The 21000-nt window shown below is 36.1% G+C and overlaps 1 protein-coding gene across 1 annotated transcript in view; it reads left to right on the top strand.

The window, feature by feature from the left end:
- DACH2 (dachshund family transcription factor 2) overlaps nt 1–21000 on the top strand; it is an 848671-nt gene that overhangs the window by 139563 nt on the left and 688108 nt on the right. The window contains 1 exon segment of the mRNA XM_059385214.1: nt 19210–19219. Within this exon segment, the coding sequence (XP_059241197.1) occupies nt 19210–19219 (10 nt within the window).

The following is a 21000-nucleotide window of genomic DNA, read 5'->3' as shown; positions in this document are numbered from 1 at the left end:
TTATTTGAGAGAGAGACAGTGAGAGAGAGCATGAGCGAGGAGAAGGTCAGAGAGAGAAGCAGACTCCCCGTGGAGCTGGGAGCCTGATGTGGGACTCGATCCCAGGACTCCAGGATCATGACCTGAGCCGAAGGCAGTCGTCCAACCAACTGAGCCACCCAGGCGTCCCGATGCTGTTCTTTAAGCTTTATAGTTCACCTTGTCAGTGTTCCCTGACCCACACCCTGCTCAAATTTCTGCTTGTAATATTTCAAGAGTAATTCAAATGTTACTCTTTCCATGGGTCCCTACGGTTAGATTTGATTTCTCCCTTTTCTATGCACAGAATATTGTAACACAATGTTTCTATTATTTTATTTACCTCTAATGCCTATCCATAGTGCTTCACTCATAATAGGAACCTCAATATATGTTTATTCAATTTATTTGACAATGGAATTTTTATTAAAGATGGGAACTGTATAGAAGCTAAGCCATGGGAGATGAGTAGGAGTTGGTTAGGCAGAGAAAAGTAAGTAACACAGCTCTGGGGTGCAAATAAATTTGTCAGTTTAGAAGGAGGACAAAAACTACACGATTTGAGTAGAATAATGACATTTTAAAATCTTACATTCTATTCTCCAGAACCAATGGATTTAAATGCAAGAACTTATATATGCTACCTTAAATTTTATCATGATTTTGTTACAAGTTATATAAAAGTCTTGGCACATTTCCAATTATCCTTAAAATAATGCTTACCATGTTAAATATATTGTTTTAAAAGAAGGGAAAATTTTGAGGAAGCTATGAAAAAAAAGTAAATGGTGATAAAATTTAACTTGGATTCAGAGAGAATGGAAGAATAAACAGTAAGAAGGTTATTAGATTCATTGTAGAGGTCACTCTGAAAGTAGCTAGAGATTAAATAGCAACCAAAAAAGAGAAAAGAAAAATGAAAACAGTATTGTGTGAACATTACCAAGATAATTTGGATTGACATGGATTAGACACTTTTAAAATGTTGGCGAGATCTCTAGATTTTTCTGAGGTACTGTGAAAATGGCATAAACCAGTACCACTGAAGAGCAACTAGGTTTAGATTGCTGTTGAGTTGACTTGTGTGGATCAATTCAGAAGTCAACTCAAGCAAGCTGGTACACAATAGAGAAAAGTACCTGTAAAGATTTATTTAATGATTCCATATCATAAGATTAGTTGAAAATCTTTTTTTGAATAAACAAAATCTTTCCCTAATATTGTACATATGGCCAGACTCTCAATGGAACAATGTGGCTTGTATCAATATACCAAGTCTGTGGCTCTCTTGGTTTGGTGTATGTGTTGACTGTATTAAAATCATTTTGTGGGGCGGGAGACTAAAGATTTTTAATGTTGACAGGACCACAAAAGAGTCGTTCCAAGTCGTTGTCTCTCTTTTTAGCAAAGATGGCATCCCAGTGAGAGACATACAAATGACTCAGTGCCACTCAACAGATAAACAAATATTTTGATAATAGAAATATTTCTATTTTCTTAAAAAAAAAACTATGCATTCATGTCTCTGTTACCATTCATAGACTTTTTGAAGAGCCTCTGTTATCTGTATGTGTATTTTAGGAAAATGAAATTGTAGAAGTAAAAAGTTATGTATTTTTACCAATAATATATAGATATGTTTGTTTTTGAGAAGGTCTAACTTTACTTTTAGTTTATATTAGCCTTATACATTAATTTCCTATTTGTTTTTAAAAGAATGAGCATTTCTTTTTTTTTTTTCATTAATCTCCTACTTTATTTGAACAGGATGCCCAGCCAATTCTCCTAGGATTTCCATTACTTACTAGGTGTTAGTTACATTTTAATTTACTCTTTGTGGACTCTATTTAGCACACCTAAGTTGTTATATATTAAGTAATTCCTCAGTGTTCTAAAGGAATATACCTATTCCCATTGGTCCCTGATGAGGATGCACACTATAGCTAGTAGGGAAAAAAAGTCTCCAAAACAAATATTTTATCAGATATAATGGGAAATTACTAAAAAAACCTTTTAGCATTTCACTATTTAAGTTTTATCCAGATTAAAAAACAAAAAAGCATGCTTTTGATATAGTCAATAAGGGATATAATGATTTTTGAGAGATCTATAGTATTATGGTACTTTAAGAAATAAAAATAAGATCAGTTCACATGAAAACAAGCCAAGCTCTTGACATCAGTAACCTTTGGGAATACCAGAAATATGGCATTTCCAAATTTTATGATTCTGGTCTACTGGTATTCTAGCCAGACACATATTTAGGAGAAACCCACCAGGTCATAGGAATAATATGCTTATTGCTTTCAGCATTGATTTTAATGTTCAAAATACTTTCTTTTGATCATTTACAGAATGTGCATTTCGGATCTAAGTATCCTATTTTGGTATTTTTCCTTTAGGAAACATTATTCATGTGCATCCTGTACTAGAAGTTTCAAGGTCAGCATTACTTGCACAGTTGTAATAGTCCCAACAGAAAGATAAATATATATTGACTGTGGCTGAAGTTCTAATTCTTTCAGTTGCTGAAGGTCAACAGCCCCTTAGAGGTACTCTCCAACCTTCAAATGTCTATAGGTTAAATTACTGATGAATTACCACACTTTTCTAAACAGAGGAAACCTACATTGTTTGGGAAGAAACCTTTTTTCTTGGTATAATTTTGAACAAGATGGAAAGCAATTTCAATCCAATCCAGTTCTAAAACTTGATGGAAACAATTGTAAAACTGACCACTCAGGCTGAATGTACTAGACAAAAAACGATTTAGGGGTACCCTTTCTTTTGCAAACCTGAGTTGTAACATTGTTTTAGGATCAGTTTTAAAATAAGCAGGCGCTCACTGTGTGTTAAATAACTAAAATTTAAATTAAAAAATGAGCTGGCACTTTAAATTTTCAATCAAGTTAACATTTTAAATTATGTAGATACTGAAGGCATATAGTATTGAAAAGGCTAGAGGTGTTGGAGGAAGAATTAATAAAAATAATAAAGGACATCATAAAAAAGATAAATATAAAAATCATCTTCAATGAATACAAAATTATTTGAGGCTTGAGGTAATCATGTAATAGAGTATTGAAAGCAGCACAGCAGGACATAGTAAAACTAAATGAGACACTTGACTGTGCATTTCTATTGGCATATTTTAGACAATGTGATCCTTGCAGGTCAGGGTTGAGAGAACTAAACAGGCCAAATATAGAATGCATTGCAGTTGCTGAATATTTTCCTCCTGATTTGCACATAATAAAGTAATATACCATAAATGGTCTATACAACAAACATTATTGTGTAACTTAAAACTTTTGTAGTTCAATAAACTTTCCGTTAAAAAAGTTAATATCATAACAATGTTTTATATTGTCCTTTCAAAAATGATTTTATGTTTAATGACAGGAATTTTAATTATAGTTTGATACTCAGAATCATTTAATTACTCAGCCACAAAAAAGAATGAAATCATGCCTTTTACAACAACATGGATAGATTTAGAGATGCTAAGTGAAATAAATCAAAGTCAAATATCGTATGATTTCACTCATATATGGGGTTTAAGAAACAAAACAAATTAACAAAGGAAAAGAGACACACAAAAAACAGATCTTAAATATAAAGAAACTGGTGGATGCCAGAGGGGATGGGTGAAGCAGGTGAAGTGAATTAAGAATACACTTATTGTGATGTATGGTGTACACCTGAAACTAATATAACACTGTATGTTAGTTATACTTGAGTTAAAAAAATAAAAATATATAAAAATAAATAGAAAATGCCCCCATATTCTTAGGTGGAATAATAATTTAAAATAACTTTTTAAACAGAATTATTTGTGAAAGTTATGTGTGAAATATCTTAGTTCATGATGTATTTGATATAATTTATTACAAATGTAACACCTCAATTATATTAGTCAAATTGAATAGTACATCATATGTCCAAGTTTGCCTATAAAAATGTAAGAAATGAAATCTTGCCATTTGCAACAACATGGATGGAACTAGAGCGTATCATGCTTAGCGAAATAAGTCAAGCAGAGAAAGACAACTATCATATGATCTCCCTGATATGAGGAAGTGGTGATGCAACATGGAGGCTTAAGTGGGTAGAAGAATAAATGAAACAAGATGGGATTGGGAGGGAGACAAACCATAAGTGACTCTTAATCTCACAAAACAAACTGAGGGTTGCCGGGGGGAGGGGGTTTGGGAGAAGGGGGTGGGATTATGGACATTGGGGAGGGTATGTGCTTTGGTGAGTGCTGTGAAGTGTGTAAACCTGGTGATTCACAGACCTGTACCCCTGGGGATAAAAATATATGTTTATAAAAAATAAAAAATTAAAAAAAAAATGTAAGAATCAATGGCAGAGTCTTCCATAAATTTATATTAGAAGAATAATCTCAATTCTTATTATTAAGCAATTTGTTATTAGACCCTCATTGTATTGTGATTTCTTTTGGTTTGACGATAAGCTTCATGAAGTTGGAATCTTTTTTATTTAAAATGGAGATGTTGAAATTTATAAATATATTTCACAGTGATTAAACATATTTCTTAGAGAGGAACACGCAGCGGAACACACAAGGAGAACATTTCCCCTGGCAATTTGGCTTGGAAAATGAGAGGGGCTGAATATTGTGAGTTCCTGCAATGAGCAGGGTTTAAAGCCTGGGGTTTTAAAGATCAACAGTATTCCCTTGGATAGAGCCTGGAGGTCACTGCAGTGACCTTAAGAGAAGGCAGGCAAACAGCCTGGGGACAGACAGCTTGGAAGCAGTAATCTGAAAAACACTTAGGGCACACGACAACAACGGGGAGATTGCTCTTCTCAGAACATGTCCCTGAGATGCAGTGTTCCTCTCCAGGAACAAAGGACCTGGCAAGAGCCATTTCCCCCCTTCTCCCACCACCTCTCAGTATTAACACAGAGCCACCTACTGGAATTAGTTCAGCACCAGCAGTGACTGCCTAACTTGCTTTCACCAAACCACACCCCCTAGAACAGAGTCCTGCTCTGGCAGGACTGCTTTTATAAGTCAATGGGACCTCAGTCCCATTGGAATAAGCCCCTCCCCCAGAAGGCCAGCAAAAACCCTTATCTGGGTACCATGTCTCTTGACCAGAGAGTTCTGCAGGGCTTCAGTTCTGGTGGAGTTGGTGTCAGGGCTCATTTCACAAGCAGATCAGAGCACTTCTAAAAATGTGCACCATTCAGGCCAGGGACCAAATGCTGCTCACTACAGGCAGTGAGAGCCTCTGCAGATGACTGGCCTGATGGTTAGAGAAGCAAGAGCATAATAGCACAGCACACACAGGATATACCAGAGACATTCCCTGAAGTGCCAGACCCTGGGCACTACATGATTTATTCATAATGGCATTACTTCCAGAAGCAGGAGACAGAAATGACTTTTCTTTTTTTTTTTTTTTAAAGATTTTATTTGTTTATTTGACAGAGAGAGACAGGTCACAAGTAGGCAGAGAGGCAGGCAGAGAGAGAGAGTGAGAGAGAAGCAGGCTCCCCGCCAAGGAGAGAGCCCGATGCGGGGCTCGATCCCAGGACCCTGGGATCATGACCTGGGCCGAAGGCAGAGGCTTAACCCACTGAGCCGCCCAGGCGCCCCCAGAAATGACTTTTCTATCACAGAGAAGAAGAGACTTAGACAAAATGCCAAGATGGAGGGATTTATCTCAAATGAAAGAATAAGATAAACCCACAGCCAGAGATCCAATCAAAACAGATGTAAATAACATGCCTGAAGGAGAATTCATTCATTCATTCATTCACTCATTCATTCATTCATTCATTCATCCATCCATTTATTCATTTAAAAGGTTTTATTTATTTTTTGACACACACACACAGAGCACAAGCAGTGACAGCAGCAGAGGCAAAGGTAGAAGCATACTCTCTTCTGGGCGGGGAGCCTGATGTGGGGCTCAGTCCCAAGATCTGGGATCATGACCTGAGCTGAAGGCAGATGTGTAACGAACTGAGCCATTCAGGCACCTCCTGAAGGAGAATTTAAGCAATAGTCATAAGAAGACTCAGGCTTGAGAAAAGAAGACCTCAGGGAGACCCTTCCTATAGATATAAAAGAGTTAAAGAGACTCTATTAAAAATAATGTAGTAAATGCCATTGGAAACAAGCTTGATGTCGTGAACAGCAGGTTGGAAGAAGCAGAGGAATGAATTAGTGACCTAGGAGAAAAAATAATGGGAAATAATGAAGCTGAACAACAGAGAGAAAAGAATTATGGAAAATGAGACTAGTCTTAGGCAACTCAGTGACCCCATCAAAAATTTTAACATTCGTACTATAGGGGTCCCAGAAGAAGAAGAGAGAGAAGAGTGGGCAGAAAATTTCTTTCAAAGCATAGTAACAGAAAACTTTCCTAATCTGAGGAAAGAAACAGACATCCAGATCCAAGAGACACAGAGAACTCCCATCAAAATCAACAAAAGCAGGCCAACACCAAGACACATTGTAATTAAATTTCCAAAATAAACAGCAACAACAAAAATCTTGAAAGCAGCAAAAGAAATCCTTAACTTACAGGGGAAAACCAATAAGGCCAGCTAGAGATTTCTCAACAGAAAATTGGCCAGAAGGGTGTGGCATGATATAGTTAAAGTGCTGAATGGGAAAATCTTCTTCCAAGAACACTCTATCATGGAAGGCTATCATTCAGAATAGGAGAGATAAAGAGAGATAAAGACTCTTTGAATGAAAGAGAGATACCAAAAATGACAAAGACAATAAAAGATTAAATCAAATCTCCAGAAAAATAGACAAAACAAGTAATAAAATGGCACTGAATACATATCTATCAACAATTATTCTGAAAGTAAATAGACGAAACACTCCAATCAAAAGACATAGGGTGTCAGAAAGGAAAAGAAATAAAGACCTATCTGCCACCAAGAGACTAATTTTAATACTTACCTGTTTTTTTTATTTCTTTAAGCTTATTTTTTAAGTAATCTCCACACCCAATGTAGCCCACAAACTCACAACCCTGAGATCAAGAGTTGCATGGTCCACTGACTGAACCAGCAAGGTGCTCCACAAGGGACTCATTTTAGACCTGCAGACACATGCAGATTGAAAATGAGGGTATGGAGAACCATTTATCTCACAAATAGATGTCAGAAGAAAGCCAGAGTAGCAATACTTACATTGGACAAACTAGACTTTAAAATAAAGACTAGAAAAAGAGACACATCAGGGCATTTTATATAGTCATAAAGGGGACAATCCAACAAGAAAATACACCAATTGTAAATATACATCCAACGTGGGAGCACCCAAATATATACAACAAATAGTAACAAATGAAAAGGAACTCATTGATAACACATAGTATTAGGGGTCAATATCAGCCCCACTTACATAACAGATCATCTGAGCAGAAAATAAACAAGGAAATAATGGCTTAAATGGCACACTGGACCAGATGGACTTAAGAAATATATTCAGAACATTCCATCATAAAACAGAAGAATACACATTCTTTTCAAGTGCACATGGAATATTCTACAGAACAGTTCCCATACCAGGTCACAAAATAGGCCTAAAGAAATACGGAAAGATTGAAATCATGCCATGCAATTTTTCTGACCACAACACCATGAAACTATAAACCAATTACAAGAAAAACTTTGTAAAAACTACAAAGACATGGGGACGACACAATATGCTAATAAGCAATGAATGGGCCAGCCAGGAAATTAAAAAGGAAACTTAAAAATACATAGAAATAAAGTAAAATGAAAACAAAAATCTAAAAGCATTGGGATGCAGAAAAAGTTGTCCAAAGAAGATACTATATAGCAATACAGACCTACTTTAAGAAACTATAAAAAAAAAAAAAATCTCAAATACACCACCTAACCTCTCACCTAAAGGAGCTAAAAGAAGAACAACAAATGAAGGCTAACACCAGACTTATCAACAATAAAAGAGAAAGGACCTAAATAAATAAAATCATAAATGAGAGAGGGGACATCACAACCAATACCACAAAGAATTATAAGGTAATATTATGAAAAACTCTTTGTCAATAAAATGGGCAATCTGGAAGAAATGGGTAAATTCCTAGAAACATATAAACTATCAAAACTGAAACAGATGAAGGACCTCAATGTACGAAAGGAATCCATCAAAATCCTTGAGGAGAACACGGGCAGCAACCTCTTCGACCTCTGCCGCAGCAACATCTTCCTAGGAACAACGCAAAAGGCAAGGGAAGCAAGGGAAAAAATGAACTACTGGGATTTCATCAAGATCAAAAGCTTTTGCACAGCAAAGGAAACAGTTAACAAAATCAAAAGACAACTGACAGAATGGGAGAAGATATTTGCAAACGACATATCAGATAAAGGACTAGTGTCCAGAATCTATAAAGAACTTAGCAAACTCAACACCCAAAGAACAAATAATCCAATCAAGAAATGGGCAGAGGACATGAACAGACATTTCTGCAAAGAAGACATCCAGATGGCCAACAGACACATGAAAAAGTGCTCCATATCACTCGGCATCAGGGAAATACAAATCAAAACCACAATGAGATATCACCTCACACCAGTCAGAATGGCTAAAATCAACAAGTCAGGAAATGACAGATGCTGGCGGGGATGCGGAGAAAGGGGAACCCTCCTACACTGTTGGTGGGAATGCAAGCTGGTGCAGCCACTCTGGAAAACAGCATGGAGGTTCCTCAAAATGTTGAAAATAGAACTGCCCTATGACCCAGCAATTGCACTACTGGGTATTTACCCTGAAGATACAAACGTAGTGATCCAAAGGGGCACGTGCACCCGAATGTTTATAGCAGCAATGTCCACAATAGCCAAACTATGGAAAGAACCTAGATGTCCATCAACAGATGAATGGATCAAGAAGATGTGGTATATATACACAATGGAATACTATGCAGCCATCAAAAGAAATGAAATCTTGCCATTTGCAACAACATGGATGGAACTAGATGGGATTGGGAGGGAGACAAACCATAAGTGACTCTTAATCTCATAAAACAAACTGAGGGTTGCCGGGGGGAGGGGGTTTGGGAGAAGGGGGTGGGATTATGGACATTGGGGAGGGTATGTGATTTGGTGAGTGCTGTGAAGTGTGTAAACCTAGTGATTCACAGACCTGTACCCCTGGGGATAAAAATATATGTTTATAAAAAATAAAAAAAATAAAAAAAATAAAAAAAAACATAAAAAAAAAACTGAAACAGAAATAAAAAAAATAAAACTTGAACAGACCCATAACCAGCAAAGAAATTTTAACAATAAAAAAATCTCCCAACACACAAAATCCAGGACCAGATGATTTCCCAGGGGAATTCTACCAAGAATTTAAAGAAGAATTAATAGCTATTCTCAAACTCTCTCAAAAAGCAAAAATGGAAGAAGAACTTCCAAACTCATTCTACAAGGCCAGAATTACAAGACAAAGACTCCACTAAAAAGAACTACAGGCCAATATCCCAGATGAACATAGATATAAAAATTCTCAACAAGATAGTAGCAAATTGAATCCAAAGAAATCATTCACCATGATCACATGGGATTTATTCCTGGGTTGCAGGGATGGTTCAATATTCACAGATCAATCAACATGTTCTATGGTCAGGAACAAGTCAGGGATGTTGACTCTTAACACTGTTATTTAGCATACTACTGGATGCCCTAGGCACAGCAATCAGACAACAAAAAGAAATAAATGCATCCAGACTGACAAGGGAGAAGTCAAATTTCACTCCCTGTAGATGAAATGATAGTGTATTTAGAAAACCCAAAAGACTGCAACAAAAAATTACTAGAACTGTTACCCTAATTCAGCCAAGTCACAGGATAGAAAATTAATGTACAGAAATTCTTTACATTTCTATAACCAGCAATGAAGCAGCAGAAAGAGAAATTAAGGAATTGATTCCATTTATAATTGCACCAAAATCCATAATATACCTAGGGATGAACCTAACCAAGGATGTAAGAGAACTGTACTCTGAAAAGTACAGAACTTTTGATCTGTAGAACACCACTGAAAGAAATTGAAGATCACACACATGCGTGCACACACACACACACATGAACACGATGGAGAAACATCACATATTCATGAGTTGGAAGAGAAAATGTTGTTAAAATGTATATATTACCCAAAGCAATCTACACATTTAATTCAATCCCTATCAAAACACCATCAGTAATTTTGACAGAGTTAGAAAAAAAAATCCAAAACTTTCTATGGAATCAGAAAAGACTCTGAACAGCCAAAGAAATCTTAAACAAGAAAAGCAAAGATGGAGGTGTCACAATTCTGAACTTAAAGGTATATCACAAAGCTGTAGTCACCAATATACATTATGGTACTGGCACAAAAACCAACACATAGAGCAATGGAACAGAATAGAGAACCCAGAAATGGACACAGAACTATATGGTCAAATCTTCCACAAAGGAAGAAAGTATATCAAATGAAAAAAGTATAGTCTTTTCAACAAATGGTGTGGGACAACTCGACAGCAACACGTAGAATGAAACTGGTCCACTTTGTTACACCATGAGTGAAAATAAAAATGCATGAAAGGCATGAGACAGGAAACCATGAAAATCATAGAGGAGAACAGAGACAGTAACAACTATGGCAACAGCCAAGGCAAATTCCTACTAGGTACATCTCCAGAGGCAGTAATAAAAGGCAAAATTAACTGCTGGAAATTCATCAAGACAAAAAGCTCCTTTTTCAAAGGAAACAATCAACAAAACTAAAAGGCAACCTTTAGAATAGGAGAAGATACTTACAAATTACATAACTGATAAAGGGCTAGTATCCAAAATCTATAAAGAATTTATCAAACCCAACATCCCCTCCCAAGAAAAATCATGAAGAAATGGGCAGAAGACATAGACAATTTTCAGAAGACTTACAGATGGCTAACAGACACAAGAAAAGATGCTCAACATCACACATCATCAGGGAAAGGTAAATCAAGCCTACAATGAGATATCACCTTACATCTGTCAAAACGACTAAAATTAACAACATAGGAAACAATAGATGTTTGGGAGAATGTAGAGTAAGGGGAGCATTCTACATTGTTGATGGGAATGCAAACTGATTCAGCCACTCTGGAAAATGTTATGGAGATTCCTCAGAAAGTTAAAAATAGAGCAACCCTTGGCACCTGGGTGGCTCAGTTGGTTAAGTGTCTACCTTCATCTCAGGTCATGATCTCATTGTCCTGGGATTGAGTCCCACATTGGGCTCCTTGCTCAGTGGAGAGTCTGCTTTTCCCTCTCTCTCTGCCCTTCCCTCCTACTCATGATCTCTCTCTCTCTTTCAAATAAATAACTAAAATCTTAAAAAAAAATACACAGATAAACAAACAAAAAACCAAACTATCCTAAGGCCCAGCAAATTGAACTACTAGGTATTTACACAAAGGATACAAAATACTGATTCATGGGGACACATGCACCTCGATGTTTATTGCATCATTATTAACAGTAGCCAAATTATGGAAAGAGCCCAAATGTCCATTGACTGATAAATGGATAAGGAAGTTGTGGTATATATAAAAAATGTAATATTACTCAGCCATAACAAACAATGAAATCTTTGGTTGGAGATAGAGTGTAGTATATAGTAAGTAACATAAGTCAGTCAGAGAAAGACAAATTCCGTATGATTTCACTCATATGTGGAATTTAGGTAACAGAATAAATGAACACAGTGGGAAAAAGAGGCAAACCATAAAACAGACTGTATTTCTTTTTTCTTTTTAATTTAGATTCAATTAGCCAACCTATAGTATATCATTAGTTTCAGAGGTAGTGTTCAATAATTCATCAGTTGTGTATACACCCATTGCTCACCACATCATATGCCCTCCTTTATGCCCATCACCTAATCACCCCATTCCCCCATACACCTCCTCTCCAACAATGCTCAGTTTGTTTTATAGTTAAGAGTCTCTCATGGTTTGTCTACCTCTCTGTTGATTGCCCATTCAATTTCCCTCCTTTCCTATGATCCTCTGTGCTGTTTATTATATTCCGCATAGGAGTAATACTGTATGATAATTTTCTTTCTCTGAATGACTTATTTTGCTCAGCATAATACCCTCCAGCTTCATCTATGTCAATGTAAATGGTAAGTATTCAAACTTTCTGGTCGCTGAGTTTTCACTGTATACACACACACACACACACACACACACACACACACATATATACATTATATACCACATCTTTATCCATTCCTCTGTCAATGTATATCTGGGCTCTTTCCACAGTTTGGCTATTTTGGACATTGATTGGTACTATAAATATTGGGGTGCAGGATCTGTTCCTATCACTACATTTTTAACTTTGGGGTAGTAGTGCAATTGCTGGGTTTTAGGGAGTTCAATTTTAACATCTTAAGGAACCTCCATACTTTTTTTTCCAGAATGGCTATAGCAGCTCACATTCCCACCAACAGTGTAAGAGGGTTTCCCTTTCTCCACACCCTTACCAACATTTGATGTTTCCAGTCTTATTAATTTTAGCTATTCTGACTGGTGTGATGTGGTACCTCATTGTGGTTTTGATTTGTATTTCCCTGTTGCTGAGGAATGAGGAGAATTTTTTTCCTGTGTCTATCGGCCATCTGTACGTCTTCTTTGGTGAAATGTCTGTTCATGTCTTCTGCCTGTATCTTGACTGAGTTGTTTTTTGGGTGTTGATTTTGATAAGTATTTTTTTTTTTTTTTTTAGATCTTGAATACTGGCCCTTTATCTGATTTATCATTTGCAAATATATTTTTCCATTCTGTCTGTTGCCTTTTATTTTTGTTGACTGTTTCATTTGCTTTGCAGAGCCTATTTATCTTGATGAAGTCCCAATAGTTCATTTTTGCTTTTGTTCTCTTTGCCTTTGGAGATGTGTCTAGGAAGAAGCTGCAGTGGCCAAGGTCGAAGAGGTTACTGCCTGTGTTCTCCTCTAGGATTTTGATGGAATCCTGTCTAACATTGAGGTCTTTCATCCATTTCCAATTTATTTTTGTGTGTGGTGTAAGAGAATGGCCCAGTTTCATTCTTCTGCATGTGGCTGTCCAATTTTCTGAGCACCGTTTATTATAGAGACTGCTTTTTTTCTGTTGGATATTCTTCCCTGCTTTGTCAAAGATCAGTTGATCATAGAGTTCAGTGTCCATTTCTAAGTTCTCTATTCTATTCTATTAATCTATGTGTCTGCTCCTGGGCCAGCACCACACTGTCTTGATGATCACAGCTTTGAAATGTAGTTTGAAGTCCAGCATTGTGATGCCACCAACTGAGGTATTCTATTTCAACATTCCTCTGGCTATTCAGGGTTTCAGTTGGTTCTATCCAAATTTTATGATTATTAGTTCCAGCTCTTTGAAAAATCAATGCTATTTTGATAGAGATTGCATTGAAAGTGTAGATTTCTTTGGGTAACATAGATATTTTAATAGTATTTATTTTTCCAGTCAGTGTGCATGGAATGTTTTTCCATTTCTTTGTTTCTTCTTCAATTTCTTTCATAAGTGTTTCTGTAACTTTCAGAATGCAGATCGTTTACCTCTTTGGTTAGATTTATTCCTAGGTATCTTATGATTTTGAATGCAATTGTAAATGGGATTGATTCCATACTTTCTCTTTATTCTGTCTCATTGTTAGTGTATAAAATGCGACTGATTGCTGTGCATTGATTTTGTATCCTGCCACGGTGTATGCCATCACTGTATGGGCTCTAGCAATTTTGGTGTGGAGTCTTGGGTTTTCCACATAAAGCATCATGTCATCTGTGAAGAGTGAGAGTTTGACTTCTTCTTTGCCAATTTGAAAGCATATTTTTTTTTTCCTTTTGTGTCTGATTGCTGAGGTTAGGACTTCTGATAATATGTTGAACAACAGTGGTGTGAGTGGGTATCTCTCTTGTGTTCCTGACCTTAGGGTAAAATATCTCTGTTTTTCTCTCTTGAGAATGATTGGCTGTGGGCTTTTTGTATTTAGGTTTTATGATATTGAAGCATATTCCCTCTATCCCTACACCGTGGAAAGTTTTAATCAAGAAAGGATGCTGTATCTTTTCAAATGTTTTTTTTTTTTCTGCACCAATTGAGAGGATCATATGGTCTTGTACTCTTTTATTAATGTGATGTATCATGCTGATTGATTTGCAAATGTGGAACCATCTTGCAGGCCAGAGTTAACTCCAACTTGGTCATGGTGAATAATTCTTTTAATGTACTATTGGATCCTGTTGGCTAATATTTTGGTGACAATTTTGGCATACATGTTCATCAAGAATATTGGTCTGTAATTTTCTTTTTTGATGGTGTCTTTGTCTGGTTTGGGGATCAAGGTAGTTCTGACTTCATAGAATGGGTTTGGATGTTTTCTGTCCATTTCTATTTTTTGAAACAACTTCAGGACAGTAGGTATTAGTCCTTTTTAGATGTTTGATAGAATTCCCTTGGGAAGCAATCTGGCCCTGGAGTCTTATTTTTGGGAGAATTTTTTAAAATTATTGTTTCAATTTCCTTGCTGATTATGAGTCTATTTAGGTTTTCTATTTCTTCCTTTCAGTTTTGGTAGTTTATAAGTTCCTAGAAATGCATCCATTTCTTCCAGTTTGCCTAATTATTGGCATATAGTTGCTCATAATATGTTCTTAAAATTGTATTTCTTTAGTCTTGGTTGTGATCTCTCCTTTTTCATGCAAGATTTTATTAATTTGGGTCCTTTCTCTTTTCTTTTTGATAAGTCTGGCTAAGGGTTTATCAATCTTATTAGTTTTTTCAAGGAAAGAGTTTATAGGCTTATTGTTTTGTTCTACTGTTTTTTCATTTCTTTTTAATTGATTTCTACTTTAATCTTTATTATTTCTCTTCTACTACTTGGTTTAGGCTTTACTTGCTGTTCTTTATCCAGCTTCTTTAGGTGGAATGTTAGCTTGTATATTTCAGACTTTTCTAACTTTTTGAGAAAGACTTTTGTTATTATATACTTACTTCCTTCTTTATACCACCATTGCTGCATTCCTGAAGGTTTTTAACAGTTGTGTTTTCATTTTCACTTGTTTCCATGAATTATTTTAATTCTTCTTTAATTTCCTGGTTGAACCATTCATTCCATTTTTTTTTTTAGTATTTTACATATTTACTTGAGAGAGAGACAGAGAGATATAGAGAGCACAATGGGGAGAAGCAGAGAGAGAGAGAGAAGCATACTCCCCACTGAGCTGGGAACCCAATGTGGGGCTTGATACCAGGACCTGGAGATTATGACCTGAACCAAAGGCAGACACTTAAGCATCTGAGTCACCTAGACACCCCCCTACATTCATTCTTTAGTAGATTTTTTTTAACCTCCAAGTATTTGAATTCCATCCAAATTTCCTTTTGTGATTGAGTTCAAGTTACAAAATATTGTGGTCTGAAAATATGCAGGCAATAATTCACATCATGCTTTGTTGAAGAATAATTGAGCATAAACTTCTAGGTTAAATTTCTAGTGTTTCTATTCTTTTCTATTTACCTATGTTTCCATTTTTGTATGATTACCATAATATCTTGATGACTAGAGCTTATAAATATAGCATTTATTTTTATCTTTGTGATAAATCTAAGAAGACATTGGGAAAGCATGTAAAATAATGAAACTAGGTCACTTCCTTACCATACACAAAATATGTGTATGTGTTCCTTACCATACACAAAAATAGGTTCAAAATGTATTAAAGACCTAAATGTGAGACAAGAAACCATCAGAATCCAAGAGGAGAACACAGGCAGTAACCTCTTTGACATCAACCATAGCAACTTTTTTGTTGATATATGTCCTGATGGAAGGAAAACAAAAACAGAAATAAACTATTGGGACTTCATCAAAATAGAAAGCTTCTGCACAGTGAAGGAAACAAAAAAAGAGAAAAAGCCTGAACTTATGGAATGGGAGAAGGTAATTGCAAATGATATATCATAATATGTTAGTATTAAAAAAATATAAAGAACTTGTAAAACTCAACACCAAAAAACCCCAAATAATCCATTTAAAAATGGACAGATTAAATTAATAATCATTTTTCCAAAGAAGACATACAGATGGCCAATAGAAATATTAAAAGGTGCTCAATGATAATCAGGGAAATGCATGTGAAAACTAAAATGAGATATCACTTCTCACCAGTCAGAATGGCTAAACTCAACAATACAGGAATCAAGAAGTATTGGCAAAGATGTGGAGAAAAAGAAATCCTTGTGCACTATTGGTCAGAATGTGAACTGGTACAGCCACTCTGGAAAACAGTATGGAAATTCCTCAAAATTAACTATTAAAAAGAATAAAGTCTTGCCATTTGTAATGACATGATTGTGGTAGAGAATATTTTGGTAAGCAAAATAAGTCAGTCCAAGAAAGATAAATACCACATGATTTCACTCAAATGTGGAATTTGAGAAACAAAACAAAAAAGTAAATGGGGAGAAAAAGGATATAAGAGGCAAACCAAAAATCATCTTAACTGTAGAGAAGAAACTGGTGGTTACTGGGGTGGGGGGCAGATCACTGAAATAGCTGATAGGCATTAAGGATATCACTTGTGATGAACACCGGGTGTTGTATGGTAGTGTTAAATCACTATATTGTACACCTGAAACTCATATTATAGTGTATGTTAACTGACTACAATTTAGATAAAAACTTTTAAAAAAAAGTTCTTTGAGGGATCTAGGAAAATTGATTACATAAATACCAGAATTATCACAATATTTTACTGGGTTTAGTAATTTTATAAACTTGAGTTTGTTCTTAAGAGTTCAGGTTGTGAGGAATATGTACAGACAGAAGATAAAACAGATGTTACTGGCGGAATCATGTTGGAAGACAGTAAACTAAGGAAAAGGGATGTAGCCCATACATACACATACATTGCAGAATACATTGCCATTCACAAACTACTGGCTTCAGAGTCCTATACAGAAACAGATACAGTCATATATGGAAACAGATAATTTGAGAAGTTAAGTCAACGAAAACCCTTCAGTTTTACCCACACACTGTGTTAATCTGGTAACCTCATAATAGGGTGATAAGTAGGCTAATTTTCAGAATATTACAGATATTTTTTAAGAAAAAAAAAGCACTCTGACCTTAGATAAATCCTTCTAAAGGCCAAGCAACACACAACACCATGTTCCACAGCCTGTGAGTCACATCTGGCTCCCAATATGATTTGACAACCTGTATTACCACCCAGTGATAGCAAGTGCCTTTCTGCTTTCTGGTGTAAAAAATTAATTTGTCAGTTGTATTGGTATATGAGCAGCTGCCTGAACACTAAAGTTTATAGCAACCCTATCATAGAAAGTTAGTTGTACTAGGAATAGTTAGCCCTGTGATTATATGATTTCATTTTATGTGGAACATTTCAGAAGCCTTCTAAATGAAACCTTCTTCTGACAAGATTAATGACAAAAAGAGAATTTATTGGAATTCAGTCAGAATGTAGGAGGCTGTTAAATTACTCTGCTGCAAGTGAATCAGGGTAAGTGTGTGAAATGGTGGTAGTTGAAATGTGAGTGATAATCCTCAGTGGTAATGCCATATTATGGCTTAGCAAATGTTTCACACTGTACTCATACTGCTGTGTGAAGAACAATCTCTAGATAAAAGAGGAAGTGAATATTTTTCCTGTAGTAGATAATTCTAGATATTTATTTTTCGCCAGTGGTTGGGCATATGATTTATCTTCCTACCAGAGTACTTATGAGGGTAAAAGGGGTTACCATTAATAATTACACCAGTACAGCTGGCATAAATCAGAAAGGAGTGTTTCAGATAAACTGAGACGTGTAAGTGCCCTACGAATGAGAAAAAAAAATTATAAGATAGTTCCACAGGTAATCCAGGATTAGTCCATAGTGAAACTCGTTGTCATTAGCCTAGTACAAAAGTGATATTTGTATAAATGAAATATCCATATAATAAATATCCATTTCATAACAGGTCATAGTATGGTTCCTGAACATGTTACATATATGGAATTTCTTCTTAGCCCTAAAAAATTTTGAATGTGGTAACATATTGCAGCATCATTAGATGGAACTGCCTGATACAGTGGCTGTCACCCAAAATGATATAATTCTATAATTTCCACTAGTGTTTTGACTTTTTTGGCCTACTTCTAGTATCTGCTTCTTTCTCCTTAGAATTTTTATTTGAGGCTGATTTACAGTCTAATGAAACATGGTATATTTTATTTGCTTCCTCTTTGAGCCTAATGTTTTCTGCACACCTAATATATTATAGTTAAAAGAGAGGCTTCAGAGAGACATTTTTGATTCTCTCTTTGCCCAAGTGTGTTTTAATGTCTTTATAAAGTTTTATAATAAAATAAAATGTGTGAGTCCATTTTATGTATCTTAGGTTTTTAGCTGAATGACAATATAACTACATGGAGTAGTATTATCTCAATAGAACTACAAAATGAGCCATTTGCAGATGAAACAGTCATCCAAAACTCTTGAATTCTTTGTTCAAAATGCTGCTGTAAGGATTTTTTTTCAATTTGAAAACACTTAATTGTATCAATGGTTCCAGTGTCTCTGATTTATTTTCATAGGAATGGTTTCAAGTGGAGGTACAAATTGTAAAATGATGGCAAAAAATTATTTTAGCTGAGGGCTGCTTGGCTAATTCATATTTTTTGTGTGTTTATGCACCTTCAGTGTATAACTAGATTTACTTAATTTCCATAATTTTTTGAAGAAAAAGAATTTCAGCTTAAATTTTTTTGAGTGTGTAACTGATGTTGAAAGATAAGGGCAATCCTTCTTCATTGGGCAAGAGGATATGTAATCATAAATGTATTGCCAGTTCAGTCCATTGTAAAGTTGCATTATATCTTTTTTTTCTTCTGCTATGTATTTCTTTACTTCTCATAATAACTAAGTGTATCTTACAGAACAACAGCACAAATATATTTAACACCCAGGTGCCAGTTGACATCCTATGCCATGTCTGGGGAAGTGGATTTTAGTACAACTCCACTATCTGTGGATGAAGAGCAAGGGAGAAGGGGGTTGGGGTAAATTGGAAGGGGAGGTGAATCATGAGAGACTATGGACTCTGAAAAACAATCTGAGGGGTTTGAAGTAGCAGGGGGGTGGGAGGTTGGTGTCCTACGTGGTGGGTATTATAGAGGGCAAGGATTGCATGGAGCACTGTGTGTGGTGAAAAAATAATGATACTGTTATGCTGAAAATAAATGAATGGGGAAAAAAAGCAGGGCACTCAATTTCCTTGCAAACAATTTATCAATTTTATTTATTTATTTATTTAATAAACATATAATGTATTTTTATCCCCAGTGGTACAGGTCTGAGAATTGCCAGGTTTACACACTTCACAGCAATCGCCATAGCACATACCCTCCCCAATGTCCATAACCCCACCCCCCTTCTCCCAACCGCCCTTCCCCCAGCAACCCTCAGTGTTTTGTGAGATTGAGTCACTTATCATTTGTCTCCCTCACAATCCCATCTTGTTTCATTCATTCTTCTCCTACCCACGTAAGCCCGCATGTTGCATCACCACTTCCTCATATCAGGGAGATCATATGATAGTTGACTTTCTCCAATTGACTTATTTCACTAAGCATGATACCCTCTAGTTCCATCCACGTCATCACAAATGGCAAGATTCCATTTCATTTGATGGCTGCATAGTATTCCATTGTATATATATACCACCTCTTCTTTATCCATTCATCTGTTGATGGGCATCTAGGTTCTTTCCATAGTTTGGCTATTGTAGACATTGCTGCTATAAACGTTCGGGTGCGCATGCCCCTTTGGATCACTCCGTTTGTATCTTTAGGGTAAATACCCAGCAGTGCAATTGCTGGGTCATAGGGCACTTCTATTTTCAACATTTTGAGGAGCTTCCAAGCGGTTTTCCAGAGTGGTTGCAGCAGCTTGCATTCCCACCAACAGTGTAGGAGGGTTTCCCTTTCACCACATCCTTGCCAGCATCTGTCATTTCCTGACTTGTTGATTTTAGCCATTCTGACTGGTGTGAGGTGATATCTCATTGTGGTTTTGATTTGTATTTCCCTGATGCCGAGTGATTTGGAGCACTTTTTCATGTGTGTGTTGGCCATCTTGGATGTCTTCCTTGCAGAAATGTCTGTTCATGTCTTCTGCCCATTTCTTGATTGGATTATTTGTTCTTTGGGTGTTGAGTTTGCTAAGTTCTTTATAGATTTTGGACACTAGCCCTTTATCTGATATGTTATTTGCAAATATCTTCTCCCATTCTGTCAGTTGTCTTTTGGTTTTGTTAGCTGTTTTCTTTGCTGTGCAAAAGCTTTTGATCTTAATGAAATCCCAATAGGTCATTTTTGCCCTTGCTTCCCTTGCCTTTGGCGATGTTCCTAGGAAGATTTTGCTGCGGCTGAGGTCGAAGAGGTTGCTGCCTCTTAGGTTGTGCTCACCTAAAGGATTTTGATGTATTCCTTTCTCACATTGGGGTTCTTTATCCATTATGGTCTATTTTCATGTGTGTTGTAAGGAAATGGTCCAGTTTCATTTTTCTGCATGTGGCTGTCCAATTTTCCCAACACCATTTATTGAAGAGGCTGTCTTTTTTCCATTGGACATTCTTTCCTGCTTTGTCGAATATTAGTTGACCATAGAGTTGAGGGTCTATTTCTGGGCTCCCTATTCTGTTCCAGTGATCTATGTGTCTGTTTTTGTGCCAGTAGCATGCTGTCTTGATGATGACAGCTTTGTAATAGAGCTTTAGGTCCGGAATTGTGATGCCACTAACTTTGGCTTTCTTTTTCAATATTCCTTTTTTATTCAAGGTCTTTTCTGGTTTCATATAAATTTTAGGGTTGTTTGTTCCATTTCTTTGAAAAAAAATGGATGGTATTTTGATAGGAAT

Source organism: Mustela nigripes, chromosome X (genome assembly GCF_022355385.1).
Source record: "Mustela nigripes isolate SB6536 chromosome X, MUSNIG.SB6536, whole genome shotgun sequence".
In the NCBI taxonomy this organism is placed as follows: Eukaryota; Metazoa; Chordata; class Mammalia; order Carnivora; family Mustelidae; genus Mustela; species Mustela nigripes.
This window is presented reverse-complemented; position numbering and strand designations above follow the sequence as displayed.